The sequence below is a fragment of the Camarhynchus parvulus genome, chromosome 2 (genome assembly GCF_901933205.1).
Source record: "Camarhynchus parvulus chromosome 2, STF_HiC, whole genome shotgun sequence".
Lineage (NCBI taxonomy): Eukaryota > Metazoa > Chordata > Aves > Passeriformes > Thraupidae > Camarhynchus > Camarhynchus parvulus.
In genome coordinates, this window is record NC_044572.1 from 102,126,040 (window position 1) to 102,145,617 (window position 19,578).

Below are 19,578 nucleotides of genomic sequence, written 5' to 3' on the forward strand. Positions count from 1 at the left end.
TGGCACTATAAAAATGCATTAGTTTAGTTGTTAAGATAATACTCCTTTGCCATTTAATTTCTCTAGTAAAAGATGAGACAGTTTTTAAGTGAATGGAAGGTTTTTAGCCAAAAACCTGTAAGGGCAAGAGGCTTTGATTCTAGTCCATGGTCTTGGAAATTGGAAAAAGAGCTTTTTAAGGACTACTTAGAAATAAATGATGGATATTGGTGCCATGTCTTAATGTGGCAGCTGGAAAGTTTAATTATAGGCTAGGAAGTCAGTTAGGGATTAAGGAAAGTGGTGCAGAAGGGGTGAATGTTAATGACAGCTGTTTGCTGTAGGCTTCAATGAAGCAAAAACATATAGAAGATAAGCATAGGGACAAACATATGCTGGCTTTGAACATTCAAAAACACGAGGCCTTTGTGCCTTGGCATGTGACACCAGTTTGAGTGAATTCATTTTACCCCCCTTGCACTTGTGGAGGGGGGAAAAATTCTTTCTTTCAGTTTCAGAGTCCCCAGCACAGGGGAGCTTGCGTTCACAGTTGGAAAACAGCACCTGGGCCAGGGATAAATATAAACCAGGAGAGAAGCATGTACTCATATCCTCATTAGGAGAGTGGAGTTGGCCTGAGAGAAGGGGATCCATACAATGAAATGTTTGGGCCGAGGCCCTGACATGCCCATGCCATGCACTGGCTTTGCTCTTGTCCCAAGCAGCACACTGCTTGTGCTGGCAAAGACCTGTGAACTAAAACAAGTGAGAAAACTCATGGCATGGAGTGTAGGGGTTGTAAGCACATTTTACCTGGTGTTACAGACCCACACATGCAGTTTGAGGGAAACTCCAAATCCTTTTGCTTTTGAAAGCAATACATTGGGAAATAGTTCTGCATCTGCTCAGGGCACCCATAAATCCCATTGTACAGGTCAGGCACTACTGCTGAGGTTAGAAACACTGCAAAGGGCAAGGTTGGTTACAGCCACCACAGTGTTAAGGCTGAGCCAGTCCTCCTGTTCTGTCATTCTCCTAGGTACTCCGTTTAGGTTTTTCATTCACATACATTCAGTCTGTTCTGAAAATAGCTAAATAACTTTTTTTTTCTTCTATGGCACAGGTTTTCCACTATATAAATTTTGTTCGAATGAAGAGGAGTTGGAAGGGATGTGTGCCAGACCTAAGCTTGCTAGGTGCATACATGACTTAACAAGTCTGCTTCCTAACAAAAAACTGCTTTCTGCAGTAAGCAGATGTCCTCCTCTGAGAGGACAGAGAATTATAACATAAGCCATCTTTTGAGAAAAACAAAAATCCCCCCCAAAAAATCAAACACCCCTCCAACCCCCCAAATTGAAGAAACTCCCAAAGGCAACCCAAAAAACCCAACCACCCCACAAAACCCAAACCAAAAATCCAGCCTTTTTGTTATGAAGAGTGTTTGAAACAGATGTGCAATCATGGCTTGTTGGTGTTTCTATCTTAGAGAAGTTTGGATTTATCCTTTTTTTATGTGAGTGTTAAAATTGCCTTCTATTCAGCCATAGTAGCAGACCTGCTGTACCTTGCAGACAGCTATGGCCACATTATTAGACGAATAAACTCAAAGAATCATCTTCTCCATTAATATTAAACTAAATTGATCATGTGTGTTATTTATAATACATTTCATAGATTTATAGCTGCACATGATCTTCCTTGACAATTAAAACTTGCAGTGCACAGAAATGTATTTATTTTAATAAGCTGCAAAACTGTCTCCTATGAGACTTCTGGGTGTTACAACACTGAGGTTGTTGCAAAAATAATTCAGCCTGTCTGCACTTACTTGCATGTGACCAACCTTAATGAATGTATGGCTGAGGTGTATAGGGTGGTACAGTGAGTGCTTGAAAAATAACAAAATAATATTCATAAAAAAATCGGGAGCTTTTGGATGCTTGCCAGTTTTGGTTACAGCTGGAGCTGAATGGTTGAGTGAAGGGGCTGATGGTGTCTTCTGTCCTTGCTGGCTTGAGTAGGTGCTGGGTGGGTGCAGTGGCACACAGAGGTTGTGGGCTCCCTCTCTGGCCCAGCTGCTTCCCACTCACTGAGGAGAGACAAAGGTATTTACACCTCTGGTTCTTGGAGAGCTTACAGTTCATGGGAAGCTGTCTGATGTTGGACAGAAAGCACTTCATGTGCTATTTAAAATGCTGGACAAGAATTCCCAGCAGGCATTTCCTGTCATCTGAAGTGTAAGCAGAGGAAGAGGAAAAAGGAAAAAACCCTAATAAAATGCATCTCACTTTAGGGATGGTGAAGCTGGATAGTTTAACCTGAGTCACTTAAGGTTATGTCAGTGCAGGTCAAGTGCTGAACTGCAGATGAAACAATAAGAGATAAAAAGAATCCTTGCCTTTTTGAAGGCAGTACACTTTTACAAGACTGTAAAAGATTATAAATGGGGTGAAACAGGGAAGAACCTCAAATGTGTGCGGTTTGGAAGTTGTGCCCTTGATTGTGTGCTTGCATGTGAGCAAGAAAAGAAATCTCTAACTTGCTCAGTCTGCAGGCTGCTGTGGTTTTCTGGGTAGTTTCAGTTTTGGTGGTTTTTTTTTTCCCTCCAGTTGCTTCTTCTCTCTTCTTCCCCCTGTCCCTCCAAGTCCCCCTTGGAGAACTCATTAATTGCAGCTGTAATTCTGAAGCTTAGATGCAGTTCTGGGCATACATGACCCTGCCATGTTCCTGGTCTTACTTACTACTAATGGATTAGACAAAAAAGAAAGTCTCAGAACCCCACCCTGAAATATTGCAAGCTGCTTTTCTTCTTAAGAACTCCTAAATATCCAAGCCCACACTTGCATCCACTTAAGCCAGCTTGAACTAGCTTCTCTGCAAGTTTTCAGTTGTCTGAATGCCAGCCATTGTCTACCACTTGGTTGGAATGAAGCAGAATCCTATATTGGCCTGTCAGCTCTTTCTTGGCTTCATGTCCCCAAGGCACGTTCACTCTTGGTACCAAAGGTAGGAAGACAAGGTCTCCTTGGTAGAGGAACATAGGCTGGGGTTTAGTTCCCTCCTGAGAAACCAGCATTGAAATTGTTCTTAAAATACATATGAAAGGAATCAGTCTCGATTTCTCGTTTTATTTTTCCATTTTTCATTGCTAAGGCAGAGCATGTAGTTCATTTCATGAGCATATTACGATGCCCAGAATTAACCTGAAATTGCAGTCTTTCCTCACCATTTAACTTTTGGTTCTGTAAGGGTTGAGGCAAACGTTTGCCAGCATGCTGAGAGGAACCTGACACTTCTGTTGCAAATAACTTCTCCCCAAAAGCACTGCTTGCGTTGGAACAGTTTGGGCTCTGGCTTGCAGCCATGGGTTCACCTAAGCATGTTACACGAAGTGACAGGTAGACAGAGGTAATACATATTTTAATGTGCTTGACTCAGCTAGAGACCATAAAATGAGGGAGACTAGACTTTCCTTTCCTAGCAGATGTGAGCTTGCTCTCAATTTATTAATAAGTTGTGACACTGCCAGCAATGCCACTCAGGTCAGCTTAATGGCCCTGTGGCTCTTGAAAGTGGACAAGAACTTTAGAGTTCCTGCCTTGCTTGGAAGGTGCTCTCAGCTCCTGTGAAACCATTACAACAAACATGCTGGGGGTCAGCCTGGCCAAGTTTCTGATGCCCCCAAGACCTGTCAAGGAACTGGAGTGTATATGTCAGCAGTGAGTTGAAACTGTAGGTGAAATTGGAAATTTTTCCAATTGGTACTCCCTAATATTTTAATAAATACGAGAGTATCGTGGCGTGAATGTACTTTGGATACAGGGAGCTGCAGTTGTCCTAACATAAATCATATGCACTCCTGTCACTGAAACTAGATCTTGTATGATAATAAATGCTTTAATTTTTTGAATGATACACATCAAGAGAGAAGGGACTTTGTAAGTATAAAATTTTTAAAAAATTAAATAATATCTAGCTACTAAGCAGGGTTGTTTCCTCACTTTTTGTTGGATAAAATGTAGCTAAGTTAGTTTTTTATCCACAATGGAAATCCTTAGGCAGCAGTGTGGAGGAAACATTGTGGGATTATGAATGAATCAAAGGTTAAAACTAAGTTGATAATTGTCGTAATATGGTGAAAATATTGAACTCTTTGCTAGCTGGAGGTACGAAGAGAATAAAGCTCAGATATAAAGCTGTCCTTGCAAGCTGTTCAGCATCAGTAAGGACAGTGGATCTTTAGCTGGAAGTAGGGTTTGGATGCTGTTGCTCTGGAAAGAGGTGAACTGATGGCAAAGAGAACAGAGCAGAGAAGAAAGAGCCTGAGAGAGGACTAAAAATAGGACTGCCAGAAGAGGCAGAGCAGAGAGTGGTCTGAGGGGCAAACAGCAGCTGTCTGTGAGCTGCGGAGCCATGCTATGCATCCACTATTGTCAGGGTGAGGAGAACTCAGTACATTTCAAGTGGGAAGAACTAGGTCAGACATTTGGGAAAATTTTCCCAAACAACAAGGCTTGGGAGCCATGCAATAAATGGCCTATGGGGAACATGTAAACTTCAGCATTGTGGGATTTTAGTAACAGTTGACATAAATATATGTCAGGTAGAGTTCAGACAAGGTGGGCTGGGAAGGGGACCATGGAGCATTGAAGTCAGTGTGCAAGATGAGCTCCCTAATTAAGGTGCAGTATGCATCTGATGTGCTTGTTTTGTGGTGGTACTTTTGGCATGCTTTGGTGTCTGTATCTCTCAAAGAAAATGTGGTGACTGCTGCTGTAGGGATCATTAATGCCATTCTGGAGCTGGGGGAAGAGTTAGTTGATTTCTTACTTCTTTGCAAACATCTAAAGCCGTGATTCCTTGAGGGAAAAGTGTCTGTGGCCCCAGCTGTAGTAAAACACATGTATATAGTGAAGGTGAGAGAGAGCAGAACGGGTTGGAGCCCAGCTGCAGGGTACCACTTCCCTGCAGCATTCATGACATCCAGGGAGGGGGTGGATTACCTCATTCATTTTTTAGTTCAGATGTAAGGGCCCTGTGAATATTGGCATGGAGTTTTGTGTCCCCATGGAAAACAGACTACAGAGGGAGCAGAAGAGGGGAAGGAGAGGTGAAATGTGACTCTTGTTAATCTAGCATCAGACATAGCTCTAGGAGAAGCTTGTGGTTGTTGAGTCACCATTTATGATGCTCTAGGGAGTAACTGTATTTCCTACATGTTTATTAGCTCCTGAGAATGTTGAATTGTTCACTAAGGTATCAAAGTTGTTTGATATGTTAAACTTTAAAATTATAAATGCCTTTCTGAGCAAATTTTCCAGTAAGGAGTAAGACAGCTACCCAGTTACTTTTTTATTTTTTCCACCCAAACTAGCATGTAGTGTGGAATGTAAATGAATTTTACATGCTGTGACCTGAAGGGTACTGAAGGAAATGGATTTGGTATAAAATAATCATTAGTTACAATGCCCAGCAGTCCTTTGTCACTTGGCCAGAGACTCTTGCATAGGCTCCTGCATAACATCGGGAGGAAAGATGGCAAAAGCCACTGTTCATGGACTTGTTTTGCTGATTTGGGCACTTACCTCATTAGCACATGTGACAAGTTTGAAACTCAGCACATTAAATAGGATCCAGTGTCAAAGTGTCTCACTTTGTTAATTGTAGAATTCTCCTTAAATTAAGGTAGATTGTAGTGGCAGAATTAGTGGCCTTCTGTAGTGGACAGAATTTGTAGTCTTAAAAACACACCATAAAACATTTAGCAAAGATATATTTTTTAAAAGTATGTGGGGAAGGAAATAATTTTAGAGTAATTTATTACAGAGTTTGGGAATTGCAGCATCTAGCTTAATTACCTTCACTACTTCTCTCAAATTATGAACTTGATACAGAATATATATTTTTTTATTATAATTTAAAATGCTCACTTTCTGTTGAGTAACCTAGATCTATGTGACTTACTTTCTTTTAAACCCTAGTGATTTAAAAGCTGCAAAGAGCTTTTTTGCTGCAAGAGTCTATTCCCTCTTAACTTTTTTTTTTTTTCCCGTGTGTGTGATTAAGCTGCATTACTGCAACTTTCTGCTTTCTTGTTTTCCCTCCTCCCTCGTTTTTTGTTTTCTGACTGCTGTCTTGTGGGGACACTTTAGGCCACCTGTCTGTCCCAATTGCCTCAACCCCTTCTGTCCTCTCTGAGCTGCTGTCATTTTTATGTGTCTGAACTCCAAGAAGGTCATACACATTGCAGAGGAATTGCCAGATCTGGTGACATCCATCTTCAGAGACAGCATAATCCAGTATAACACTGGGTCAGGACTATATAATGTAATTACTATGGAGCTGTATGTGCAGCATTTCAGGGTTTAATAGGTAAAAAGGGTTAGAGCCTCTTTAAAGAAAGCTATTTTCTTTGTCAGGCTGTATTGGATGCTGGTCTGCAAATCCTTGTACTATGGTGTAGCTGCACAGATGGTGAAAGATTTTGGCTTTACTGGGATGTTATGTGAAGACACCGAAAGCTTTCTCTTAATTCCCTACAGAGCTGATTGTGCCAATGACCCTCAGGAGTGAACTAGTGTGCATTGGGAGGTGCAAAAGGAGCTTCCTGTGCTTTGGAAACATGTAACTAAAAAGGTTCTAAAACATCTAAATCCAAGTGTGACTGACTCTGGAAGAGAATCCTGCTTTCTGCCTGATTTTAAGTGAGATCACTCTACAGATGCCTGGACCCATCATAAATAGACTTGTTCATGCATTTCCACTGACCAATTTGTTCCTAGAAGTCCCTGCTCCCACACCATCCTCAGATCCTGGTTTGCATCCAACGCATGATTTTACAGCTGGTGTCTGTGAGGTGTTAGGGCTGACTGCTGGTATGTGCATTTGAGTTTTGGGAGTGGGGGAGAGGGAAATGTTGAACTGCATTTTCAGATGATGCTGGGAGATTGTTTTTGCAGTGACAGCATAACCTGGAGCACACGTGTCATGGGCTAGCTGCTGGTGCCAATTGAGCAGTATTTTTGTAATGTCTAGCAGGTAATTAAAACTCTGGGGAGCATGGAGATCCCAGAAGAGTTTAGGTATGAAAACCTAGCTGTCTGATGCCATGGGTTTGGTTGTTTAGGTGCACAAGATTTTAATTTGTTTGGGAAGCCTGTGGTTTCCTGATGTAGTGCTGCATAGTGGAAAGTCTTTTACTTGATATTGTGGAATGTGTTTTATATTCAAAACTGACATGAATGCCCAGGAGATTAATATCTAAATATGAAATGAATAATCCATTTCAGAAAAACAGAAGCTATTACAACTAAAAACACTGTGATGCCTCACCATCAAGTAGTCTTGCTGCATCAGACCCATTTAGTGCCTTCAAAAGTTGAAACACGGGGTGTAAAATTAGCATTAGTATAGAAAGGAACAAAAGCAAAAGAGGAAGACTAAGTAGGAGCACTTTTGTCCCCAGGTCTCAGCATGATGGCTCTCATCACACAGAGCTGCCTTTATTTAACTAGGACCCAGCATGAATTCAGGGTGGTTCCTCTGCATTTTTTTCACTGCCTGTGACTTCTTCCTTCCTTTGGCATCTGCCTGAATTTTTGAAGTTTTCTCAATTATTTTAATCCAGCATGGAGGAATCCACCTGGAGCTCCTAGAGATGGAGAGCAAGCACTGCTCTGGGATGTTGTGGGGGAAACCATTGCTCAGGCATCCTGCCTTGCATGACCCAGGTCAGACATCTGCTTCTGAGAAGAAGTGATTCATGGCCCCCATAAAAAACTGCTTTTAAAATGCTCAGTTCTGGGGAGGTTTATGGAAAACCTGCTGAAGCTGAGCATGCTGCAGGGCAGCAGTGCCTGTGAGCCTGTGCCAGGACTGGGAGCTGGGAGCAGAGCTTGCAGTGCTGATTTGTGTCTTGCTGGGAAGGAGCAGTGCTGGACACTGGGAATGGCTGTGGCCAGCTGAAAGAGGCATCAGGCTACTGGCTGCAAAATGCCTGTCTTCCTTTCTTCCATCTCTGAACCACACTGGATTGGAAAAAAGGCCACAAAAACGTAAGTGAATTCCCTGCAAACCATAAAAATGGGGAAAAAGTATCCAGTCACTGAAAAGAAATCCAAACAAACCCCCAAAAAAATTATACTGCTACATTGCCTTTGGAAGTAATAAGCTAGGGAGAGTTTAATTTGTCAGTGAGCAGTCCTTTGTGACTTTTTCAAGCACCATTCAGTAAAATAAAGCAAAAAACAAGTGGTTTATTTGCTGGATTCTAATTAATAAGATAAATCAGAAAAGTTGAGATGATATTTTTAAATTACAGTTCAAATTTTCTTTTACTTCATAGGCTCTTCCATCCCCTGAGCTGGAATGATAAATGTCTGGTCAGAGGCAGTCAGAAGCCCTTGGAGGAGATGGGCTTGATGCTGTGATTTGTACCTTGTCTGTGTGATTCTCTTGTTTCTGTGAGGTTAGGCAGGTCACTGGCTTGGAGCACTGGAGCACAGTCTATTTAGGTACTGCATGAAACAAAAAATATTGTTCACAGGTGTTACAGTATTTTGGCCTGAGGGTAGTGTGATAATGTAGCACACCTGCCATGTGTCAGCAACCCCGTGAAACTATTTTTTTTTTTAAGTTTGAATTGGTTCTATTTTCTGCTCAATATAAGAGACTATGAACTTTAATGATGTGATGCCTGAAGCATACTCAGCTTCTGTGACATTAAATACAACTTTTAAATAGTGAATGCTGCACAGGGAGCCCCATGTGAACATTTGGCTCCAGAGCAATTTAGAAAGGTCAAAACCTCATGTAAATGTAACCCAAGTAATCAAAGTCACTTGTTTGCAGAAAATCAGCCTGTGCCATCAAGGGCTGTTTCTTGCCTTTTTGGTTTCTGGATGAAGTATTTATCAATTGGTTGTAATCAAACCACAACCAGTTTTTCTGTGGGTTTTTTTTCCAAGATTTTTCAATGAAATCTGGAAATGAGGGATGAAGTTGGGTGTGTTTCTATGCGATTCTCTCACGATCAACATCTGTGGGATGTTGCTGTGTTCTCCATTATGGGTTTCTTCATTTCCTTCTCCTCCTCCTCACATCTGCCTCCTTCCTGTAATTCCCTGTTGTTTCTCACTGTACAGACTTACTAAGTTATTTGTGTATTATTTCTGGTTCCCTTTACCTTCCTGCAATGCAGTATTTGAGTGGATTAAAGCTTTTTTGGGAGCAGACGTTTTGCTGAAGTCTGTTACAAGCAGCAGTTCATTGTGTTTCTCAGGATGAGTTCTGCTTTCACCTTTTGGGTTTTTTTAAATGAATAAAACAACTGTCAGGTTTGGGTTAAATTGTGCATTTCTACAGTTACACCCAACACTCTCAGAGAGGTGTGTGCTTGCCAGCTCGTGTACGTGAGATCTTCCAGGCAGGAGCCATCTGCAGGAACTGGCCTGAGTGGTGGGCAGTGGCTGTAATCCATGCTGCTTTTGGAGCTGGTGGATCAATCCTGGCAGTGGGGGATGAGGGGGGCAGAGCCACCCCTCCCTCTGGATGCAGGGAAGGGTGCAGCAGCAACTGCTTCCCACGCCTGGAGACCTGAACAGAGAAATTAGTGGCAAAATGCAGTTCCCTTCTTCCGCTGGTAAATCCGTGTTTGCCCCTGGGGAAAACTGCTTGGATCAGCAGGACAAGAAAAAGTGATCCAAAACATGTTATGATGGCCTGATTTTTCTTCTCCTGTTCAGAAATTAGGGTAGCCTTGGGGTGCTCTAGGTGTTATGACCTCCAGAAGGTGATCTGGTGTTTTCAGGGAACATGGTCAGTCAAACTCTTCATAAACCTTGTGTGCAAGTGGGACAGCAGAAATGGCAGTGATCCTGGGCTTTATTGTTGTGTGAAGTCCCCCATTCAGAGAGCAAAACAGATGCAGGCAATTTCATTGATTCATAGAAATTAAAGGTAAACAGGACACAAAAATGTCACCCTATGCATCCAGGTGCTCTGAAACAGAAGTGAATACATTTTGTGAATTTAGGGTTGTCGACCAAAGTGGAAGGGGTAGCAAAATAGAAGAAATATGAATATCTTATGCTTTACAAAGTTGCAAACAGAAAATTTTGTTGCTTTTTTATCAGTATGTAAGTGTCCCATGATGACTCCACACAGCTATAGATAACCTCTTCTTGGCTGGCATTATAGTTGATATGCTGTCTACTCTAAATCCCACTTGATGCCAATCAAGCTCTTGCTCCACTGTTAGCAAATGCTTGATTACTTTCTGTCTGCAAGAAGCTTGAATGTATTGCAAGGCTCTTACCAGCCCCTCTTTCTATTTCCTTTCCCAGAGTAAACAAGTCCAGCTCCTTAAATGTTTTTCCACTGGTCACATTTTCTAAAGCTGCTATTGTTCTTCCTACTCCCTTCTTGACACTCTTCAGTGCATATTTTTCAAAAAAATATGAATCCCAGTCTTAAATATCATATGCTGTATACCTCTCCCTGGTGCTGCAGAGAGCAGAACACCTCCCGCATTATGTCCCACAGAAATTCATCAGACCCTCATGCTGCTTCATTCCTGCTGCCTAACCCACATCTTCCTCACCACTTTTCACTTCTGAGTCCCCACTACTGCTGCCATTACCCTTACAGGAATGCAGTCAGATTCAGCAAATACATGGTTTTCTTTCAGACTGCTTTGCTCTTCTTTAAGTCAGGAGAGGATGCCAGGGGTGTATCCCAACCTCATCAGTGTGATACTGAGCATGGATCAGGCACTCTCCCATCTTCCACTGATCCCCAAATAGCTGTGATTCCTGAAATCAGTAAGTTTTTGCAGGTTGTCATCATGGTGCTGATAACTTTGTGGGTTAGGTAGTCTAGGGTTTGGGTTCTTCTAATCACTTGTACACCTTTCCACCCCCCACCCTTCCTTTTTCTTTTGTGATAACATGAGCTATTTCTGTAGTTCGCTCATGAAAAAGTCATGTGGGGCTGTTTTAAAAGCCTTTCTAAAGATAGGCTCTGTCATCTGTACTACTCTACTTCCTTTTTATCAGCTGGGACAGATGCCCTGTCAGAGAGAGTGAGAAAGGCATTACTCTAGTTTGACATGACTTTTTGATACATTAATGTTAGCCATTTGTTGTGTTTTGTTCCTAGCTCATTATTTTTACAGGATTAGAAATCCTTCTGCAGTGTGCTCCAGTAACTTTGATATTAGAAGTATTCTGGCTTTTCTGCTCCCACTTTTCCTTTGTAAGACTGGCTTCTGTGTTTGGTCTTTTCATTTCTTTTAGACCTTACCTGGCCTCTCTGGCATCTGCATAGCAGTGGTTAATGGTTTAAAGATGATTGATGGTGGTTCCCCAAGCACTGTAGGAACCTTTTCAGTGCTCCTGCTGTCTTGAAACCACTTGGTTGACTGATGTGTTTGCTCTGTTCTTCCCATACTCCATCCAACCTGAACTTGCACATCCTGTGTGTCAAGTGAAATATGCCCCCATTATCTGGTCCCAGCTAGCTGCTGTGAAATAAGGCACTGGAGAATTCAGCCTTTCTCATATTTTGTAACAGGCCTGGTTTTCCTTTTCATGTATTTATAGAGACTCTCTTCTTTTTGTTTGCCACATCTCTTGGTTAATTCTAAGTCACTTGGCATCCTAGTCTTCATTTCTCTTTTATGTTCATCCCTGAGTCATGTCTCTCTGGTTCTGCTTTGGTGTACAATCCCTTTTTGATATATTCCTCCCCTTCCCAGGTCTTTTCAAAGCTTCTGGCAGTTTCTGTCCCCAGGCTTTCTAGGTGAAGTTTCTCCGGAAACACTTGGCTGTATTTTCATTTTGTGGTGGTGCTGCCAAGGGGTGCACGTGTGCCTGGGATCAGGGAGTTTTGGGTCCTGACAGGTAACTCATGTCTGTAGTTCCCTTTTTGTCCCCTTTGAAAGGTGTGTCTGGTGGTTTTAAGGTGCCTTCTCCATCTCCTCCAGATAATATTAATCCTTCCTTAGATGTTGCCTCTGGTTTTCCTTTCATCTTCATCAAGAAACTTGAAAGATACCTTTAAAGACATCTGTATCATGCGCCTTCCTAGAAGGCCAAACAAATATTTTAAATCATGCTATATCTTGCAACACCTTCAACCATCTTTTTTTATAATTGCTGATTAACACCTCCCTGCCCTCCCTGCAGTCTCCCTCCTGCATTTGTGCTTGGGCCCCTGTCCTCTGCCACCACATCTGTTAAGTCATTTAGCCTGGAGCACTCTCTGCCAGCACGATGGCAGCTCAACCAGATGCTCAGCACCTTTCTCTGTTGGTTTTCCTCTTGTCTCTTTTCTTATTACTTTTTTGACTTTATTTTCATGCTTTTTTTTTTGCTGACTCTAATGAGTTTGTGCCTATATGTGTACATTTAAGGTGCAGTAGTGAACTCCCAGCACAGCTGGTGTGTTTGTGCATTGAAGCATAAGGGTTGCACTTGCTGGGCTGGAGCCCCACAGCTGTGTCAGACAGATGGGGTACCCATCAGTGCCCAGAGGAGGGCTGTTGGTTCCCCCTCCCCATCCTGGGGAGATTCAGCCCTCCCAGCTGAACCACCAGGCCCCCAAAGTCACACTGGTGCCAGCATGAGAAAGGTGACAGGAGCATGAGGTTTGGAGGGGGCATCCAATGGCCCATTTTGGGGTTGTTCCCACCCATGTCCATTCAGGACACATCTCTGCAGGCCCTTTGGCTTGTTGATATCTACTGAAGTAACTGTAAGGCGAGGGAAGTGCCTTGCTGTTGCTGCTGGCACTGGTGATGGGTCAAGAAGGAGCTGGTTTTAACTCTTGGGGACCTTGTGCTAGGCGTTTGTGGCTTGGGTGCCTCCTGCTTGTGAGGGTGAAACTCATCCACATTAAAGAGGATCAACAGAAAATTATTGTTTTCCTAAAAGGGAACCCAACTGGAATGAAGTGAGCTGAGGTTCAGGCAGTTTGATGAAAACAGTTTATATTTCAAGCGTAGAAGTCGGCGTTCTGGTGTGTATTCTTTTCTTGAAACATATATTGGCATTTCTGTCACTGCTCATTGCAGCAATATTGTTCTCCATATGCTCTTCTCATCAGCATCTCATCGTTATTGGATAAATATGTCTCTCATTATGCAGAAAATTATTTTTGAAGTATGGAATCATTATTTTGTTACATAATTTCCAAATTTGGACCTTTGCAAAGATTTATAACAATCTTCAAGAATTACTGTAATTAAAGGAGAACTTTCTACAAAGAGAATTAATCAGATCAAAGAAGCATTTAAATGTAAATCATTAATCCGTGCATTACAGGAAATAGTTAGTGGCTATGTATAGTTCATTTAATTATACTTGGTTCAATTTTGTTTTCTCATTACATCACAATTTATTCGGAATCAATTTGCAATTTCTTGTCTAATGTGACTTCTGTTTGCTTAATATAGCAGATATTTTCACTAGCATGTATTTATATATAAATAAAGGTTTATTAATGACTGCAATGTTAATTAAACTGTGGGCTCTGCTGTCAATTAGCTGTGAATTTTGTTGCTCTATGGATGCAGCACAGAAAGCCTGTACTCTGAAAAACGAGAGGTAGAGTGTCAAGTTTTTGAATGTATGAATTTATACAGTAGATTGGGGCTGTCACTTGCTGCAGGGGACCAGGTGACACAGAGGACAACATGGGTTTGGTTCCCTTATGGAAAAAAGTAAATTATGTTCTCTAAGTCTGTAGTGAGTAATTGGTAATGGAAATGGGAATCCCCCAAGCTGCAATAGGTTGGTAGCTGAAGGAAAGAAGGCCTAGGTGTTGTGTCAGGTTTTATGATGTAGGGGTTTTGCAGGTTTTGTAATCTTTATGTAATGTCTTTGTGTAGTGTGAAGGTAGGAAAAGATTTATTTTCTGTGATTTGGTTACATTATATATAAAATCATTATAGAATGCCATGTTGATTTTTTGAAGTTGTGTTTTAATACTTTGATGGTATATTAATATCTATACTCCCTTATCTGTTGTCAGCAGCACTAAAACACTGACATTTTAATATTTTAATGATATTTTTATTTTACACTGCTGACAGTACATACATTTTTAGCTTCAAATTTTAGTAGTCGATTAAGGCAAGCTAGTTTTGGGCTTCCCCTCTCCCCCCTGCCCCTCCCTTTAATCAAAAGACTTAATTTTCATTCTGATTTTCATTCTGCAGCCAAATGTACTTTTGCCTTGGACTATCCAGTTATAGCAGCATCTGTGTTAAGTTTGGACTCAGCTAATCTTTTGGAATCTTTGAATACTGGGTTGTAAGCCAAAGTGTAGCTATCCAAGAGCACATCTGGCTTGCATAGTATTACCTCATTTGTATAAGGTAGTGCTCCCAGTTTCTCTTCATTGCCTTGTTTTCTGTTTGCTGGAAAGGGGAATTTGATACAGAGGCTGTGCTGGCAACAGAAAAACTTTAAGGAACTTTAGTGTTTTCTTTCTTCCTGTGCTGAAATTCACATTAGAAGTCATGGTTTTGGTACGTAGCCTGTATAGTAAATAATCAAATAAGAATAAGAAATTCTCAGTCAGCTGGGTGCTTGATAAATGTTCAGGCACTACCAGCTATTCTGTCAGGTTTGCTGCATACAAACAAAGGTAGAGTAATATTTATGTTGGTAAATTTCTTAAGATTACTGTTATTTCTTTCAATAAGTGAAATTACCTCTTCCTAGGAGGATTGTTGTGCTACTTATAACAAATGAAATGCTGTCAGAGTTCATGTGGATAAGCAGCTGTTTGCTGAGGAAGGCAAAACAACTTATTGGTTTGCACTGAGAGAGGAATGTTGTTTCCTGCCTTGTAATTTAGGTATTTTCAACCTGTGCTAGATGGAAGGAGATAAATCTTAACAGTATTCTCATCTGAGGAGTTAGTAAGAAATGGGATTTGCAATGTGTTTGCTTTGCTTCTATTTACACCTGTAAGAGAATAGTGTGGGAAGAACAGTATTTTGTTCTCAGTATTTGTTATTAAACGTGCTGCATGCATGGGGAAATAAAGACATTTGGAAATGGGCAGCCCTGGGTTAATTAAATCCATCTGCTGTCTGACTAATGATAGTAATATTGTATCCAGGAAATCTCTTATGCTGAAAGATTTGATAAAGCGCACAAAGTTTGCTAATAAAGCGCTCTTAAAGCCAGCAAGAACTCATGGAACTGGAGAGAAAACCAGTGACTCCTAGAGAGTAACTCACTATTGTAAGGCTATGCTTCATGCAAGAATGTCCCAGAAGGATAAAAGAACCTCATTTGTTGTTCTCTGAGATTCAAAATTATAACTGGCAGGAACAGTAAAACTTGTTTACATCTCATCCTACATGAAGTTGTGGTTTATGGGGTTATTTTGAATGTCTGTTTCCATACTTGCAAACAGACTGGATACAAATGTTCATTGGGAAAGAAGCTACACAGGTGCAAAAATGGGCTTTCAGAGGCATGGTTATGTCAGCTGAAAGAAGACAGACTTTTGGTTAGTACTGGCTGGCAATCTGATCCTATAGAGAGTAATACCTCTTTCTAAAGAGAAGTATATATCATACAGCAAGTAGGATGGTTGCTGTTTATTTGCACTGCTCTAAGTAATATCAAGAGGAGGGAAAAAGTATTACAACTTATTTCATGCATTACTCTTTGTATTGGTCATAGGTGCTCTTTCATATTGTTTGAGCAATGATTTTTGTAGCTGTAAGTTAGGTTTTGGTAACTTACTAATTCGTGGTTTCTGGAAAAGAAAACTGAACACATAGTTTGAGTTTACTGCGATAATTATTTTATTAATTTGCATTTCATGTCCTCAAGCACTTGTACAAAACAGGTTGGGGGTGGGCGGGGGCAAACTTGAGGCATTTGTGGAGACCTGGTGCTTTTAAAGCAAGGCAAATATAATGAGTGTCAGATGAAGAATAGTTTATTCCACATTGATTTGACAGATGGGTAAAGCAAAACTCTCAGAGATTAACATTGTTGTTCAATTTAATGTTTAAAGCATACAAAAAAGAATGGCTTAGGAGAATTGAACATGGAGGATGGGTTTGAGTGATCTGCGCTGGAGGAACTTGTTTAGGCTTCCTTCGTAGCAAATTGAAGTCGCTCTAGGATGTGATTTATCACAGCTTAAAGCAGGAATTTAAAATAGGTCAGATGAATCCCTCTCTGAAACGTCTGTTTTTCTGCTCTGCATTTAAAGTGACCATCTCAGATATGGACAGCTGGAGTTTGGTTAAATTAACACCTTTCTCACTGTCACATTTTAAGACCCAAGTTAATTATTGCTTTTTGTAGATGCTAAGGACAATTTGTTAAATAACACATTTCAAAAAGTGTTTTTTATACAGTTGTGCCAGTCTGAGTGTAGAAATTTATGATGTGTTTCTAAACACATGTCACATGTTAGTACCTTGAAAATGTGGCCTGAAGCATAAATCTGCCATGTATACTTTCTAGTTCTGCTTCTCTCTCGTGCTGTTTTGGCTGGCAGGGGGTGGGAAGAGGCACCCCCCTCCTCACACACAGTGCAGGAGCTGAGCACAGGCTGGGTGCTGTGACTTGCTTTGCTCTGCAGAGACATGTATTCACTGGAGAGCTTAGCCTTGAAAGTGCAGAATACACAAGTGAGTTTGAAAATAGTAATTGGCCTCATTTATAACATCTGCCGACCAATTTAGCCTATCAAACATTTAAGTGAAGAAAAAGAGAAAGGTTTGTACTTTCCTTACGTTCTATAATAAACTTGCTTCTACTAGTAAGCACTGTAGTGTATGTTAGGAGTTCACAGTGACTTTCTAGCAGGTGAATTAGCAGATGTATGTTTTGTGGCATCACCTGTAATCGCACAGTAGCCATGGCTACCAGGTTAATGGAATCATGTCCTGATGACTTAACAGAAATAGATCACAGCAGACTGGTTAGCCTTCAAGTTGCTTGGTAGCAAACTATTCAAGAATAAGTTTGTGAGGTCTGAGAACATATGAGTAACAAACATCAAAGCACACTCCCTTTGCTGAGCTGACACAGTCTGCATTTTCAAATCCTTGTTTTGGTAAAAAATCACAGTATTTTTAAGTTTGGGTTTGCAAGCATTTAGTTTGAGAATTGGGTGCCAACCACATATTTGCAACAAAACTATTTAATTAAAGTAGCTAAAATTTTGAATTAATATTGCTAATATTTTCATTTTGATTTAGTACTGGACAAAGTTAAGTAGAAACATAGACTTTTCACATTCAATGAAAGTTGTGTTCCCTTCATTTGAAATCTAACACTTAGAATGACTTAATGGAAGTCTTTATGTTTTCTTTTAGATGCTCTAGCACTTAGAAAGAAATGACAGAAATGTAGATGAACTCAAGTGGGGAGGACAGAATAGGGTTTAAGGGCAAATGTATGTTTGCACTGTTGTTGGTGGACCCATTTCAGATGTTTCTAGTATGTATAGAATCATAAAATCGTTTAGGTTGGAAAAGACCTCTAAGATCATCTAGTTCAACTATTAATATATTGCTTGGAAGCATCAAAAGTACTTGAGTACATTTCCAAAAGGGAGTGCAGATGTTGAGGAGCTTAAGTCCTGTTGATTTCAATGTAAAGGACAAGATATTTAATTTTTCAAGTTTCCACATGGTTTAGAAACCCAAACTCCACTGGGTTTTGTTAGATTTAAGGCCCAATGTGTTGCTCTCTCTCTATGAATTATGAACCATGTATTCTGTATTTAACTTACACATAAGTCCTATGATGTCTGCATATTACTATGTAGAATAAGATTTTTTGGCAACATATTGTTCCCTAGAGTATGGATGCATTTAGACCTGGTCTTTTGCACCAGGTAAGCTTTCCTAGGGATCCTGGTTGGGCCAGTGTGATAGGCACTTAAGTTTTAAAAGCTGAGGGTATTGAGAGTAAAACCATCTGATCTTTCTTTTTGTATGCCTAGCTTACAAATCCACAGCCATGAGATTGTACTCAGTAGGTCTGCTCACCCTGTCTTGCAGAATAACCCACCATGACTACAGAATCAGGATCAGACTCCGAGTCCAAGGATAAAGAGCAGGATCAGGAGGAGAGCCCTGCTCAGGAAGGGGCGGCAGAGACCCAGCCTCAGGAGCAGCAGCCACAGCAGCCGCAGCAGCCGCCTCAGCAGCCGAGTGAAGAGCAGCAGACCGCGCTCGAGCAGTTCTCGGCTGTGGCAGCGCACAGCACGCCCGTCAGAAAGGAGCAGGTAAGGCAGCCCACGTACACACGCTCACTGCACGCAACTGGCTGAGTGCCCACCTACTGCTCCCGGGAAATAACCAGCCTGGCACGTGTGGAGTGCAAATGTACATCCAGATACGCGTGGAAGGGGGTTTGATGGGATGCTGTAGGTCTGGGCTGGTTGGTCCTTTGCATTTAAAGGAAAATAGTTCTCACGCAGAATGTTTTCAAATTCACGGCAGGAATTTCTGCCCCCAGTGCTTAAACAGGAGGGCAGTCTCATTAACTAAGTAGGAAACATCTTCGACCTTGCGTTTGCATTAGATAGCAAACAGTGTCAGTTTTTATGAAGCTGAAAATATTTTCAGAGTTCATTTCTTTTGACACCTGCTGAACACTGATTTCATGCTTGCTTGTCTGATGTATGAGCCATGAAGAACCGGTGGTCCCTTAAGTTTCTCATGGGTCTGAAATTACTGCATTATAATTACTTGAGCTATTCATGTAATAGGTTTCAGAAGAGCTATTGTGTGCTTTTCCATTTAGTTCATTGTTGCACTTATTAAATTTCCAGAAGCTGCTTTCTTCTTTCCGTTAATAATTTCCAGTCAATAGGATTAACAGGCATTTTTCTTCATGGGTAAGTGACACACAATTAATGAGGTACCTGCAAATGTCTTCATTTAGCTTCGTAAGGTTATGACCCTCATCTGATTACATTTACCTTTGGAGAGTGGAATAAGCCAGTCTAGCTCCTCCTCTTCTCCATCGTTTTAAAAATCCTGACTGTTTGAAGTGGGCTCCTGTTCTTTTACTTGGTTGGGGTAGACAATGCTGGTAAAGCAAATTTGATCTCTCAAATAGATCAGAAGTTCTCTGAAATTAGTTTGGGGAAAAGAAGCAAAACTTCTCCAAAAGAGATAGGTGTTGAATAAACTGGTCATTGATTAAAAATGTAATTCTATCAGTCTTTGGCATAAGTATTATTATTTATATGGATGTTTTTCCAGACATTTTCAGTAATCTTTCCACTTCAAGTTTCTTTTCACATTAAAAATGTAAAACAAATAAACAGCCACAGCAACAAAAAACTCCAAACAACAAAATAAGCCCAACTCAAAAATAACCACACACACAAAAAAAAGCCCAAACTAATTTAGACACCAAGCCTGTCCACATGTGTTTAGAGGTGTGGGGTGCTCTCATGTGCTGCATGATCCCAAAGATCACCAGTGAGCTTGTTTCTGTAGAAGGCAAGATAGAAGAACTGGGTTAGTGAAAGGGATATGTGACACCTTCCTGCTGAGATTACCAGACTGAATCCAAATGTCCACGCTGTAAGCAGACT

At 41.0% G+C, this 19,578-nt stretch overlaps 1 protein-coding gene across 18 annotated transcripts in view; it reads left to right on the forward strand.

Annotated features, from left to right (window-relative positions):
• The window catches only part of EPB41L3 (erythrocyte membrane protein band 4.1 like 3), a 95,522-nt gene that overhangs the window by 13,318 nt on the left and 62,626 nt on the right, over positions 1-19,578 (forward strand). For all 18 annotated transcript variants that reach the window (XM_030943811.1, XM_030943810.1, XM_030943815.1 and 15 more), the window contains exon 2: positions 18,029-18,255. In XM_030943811.1, the coding sequence (XP_030799671.1) occupies positions 18,040-18,255 (216 nt within the window). In that variant the 5' untranslated portion in view covers positions 18,029-18,039. The remainder of the gene's footprint in view (positions 1-18,028; positions 18,256-19,578) is intronic.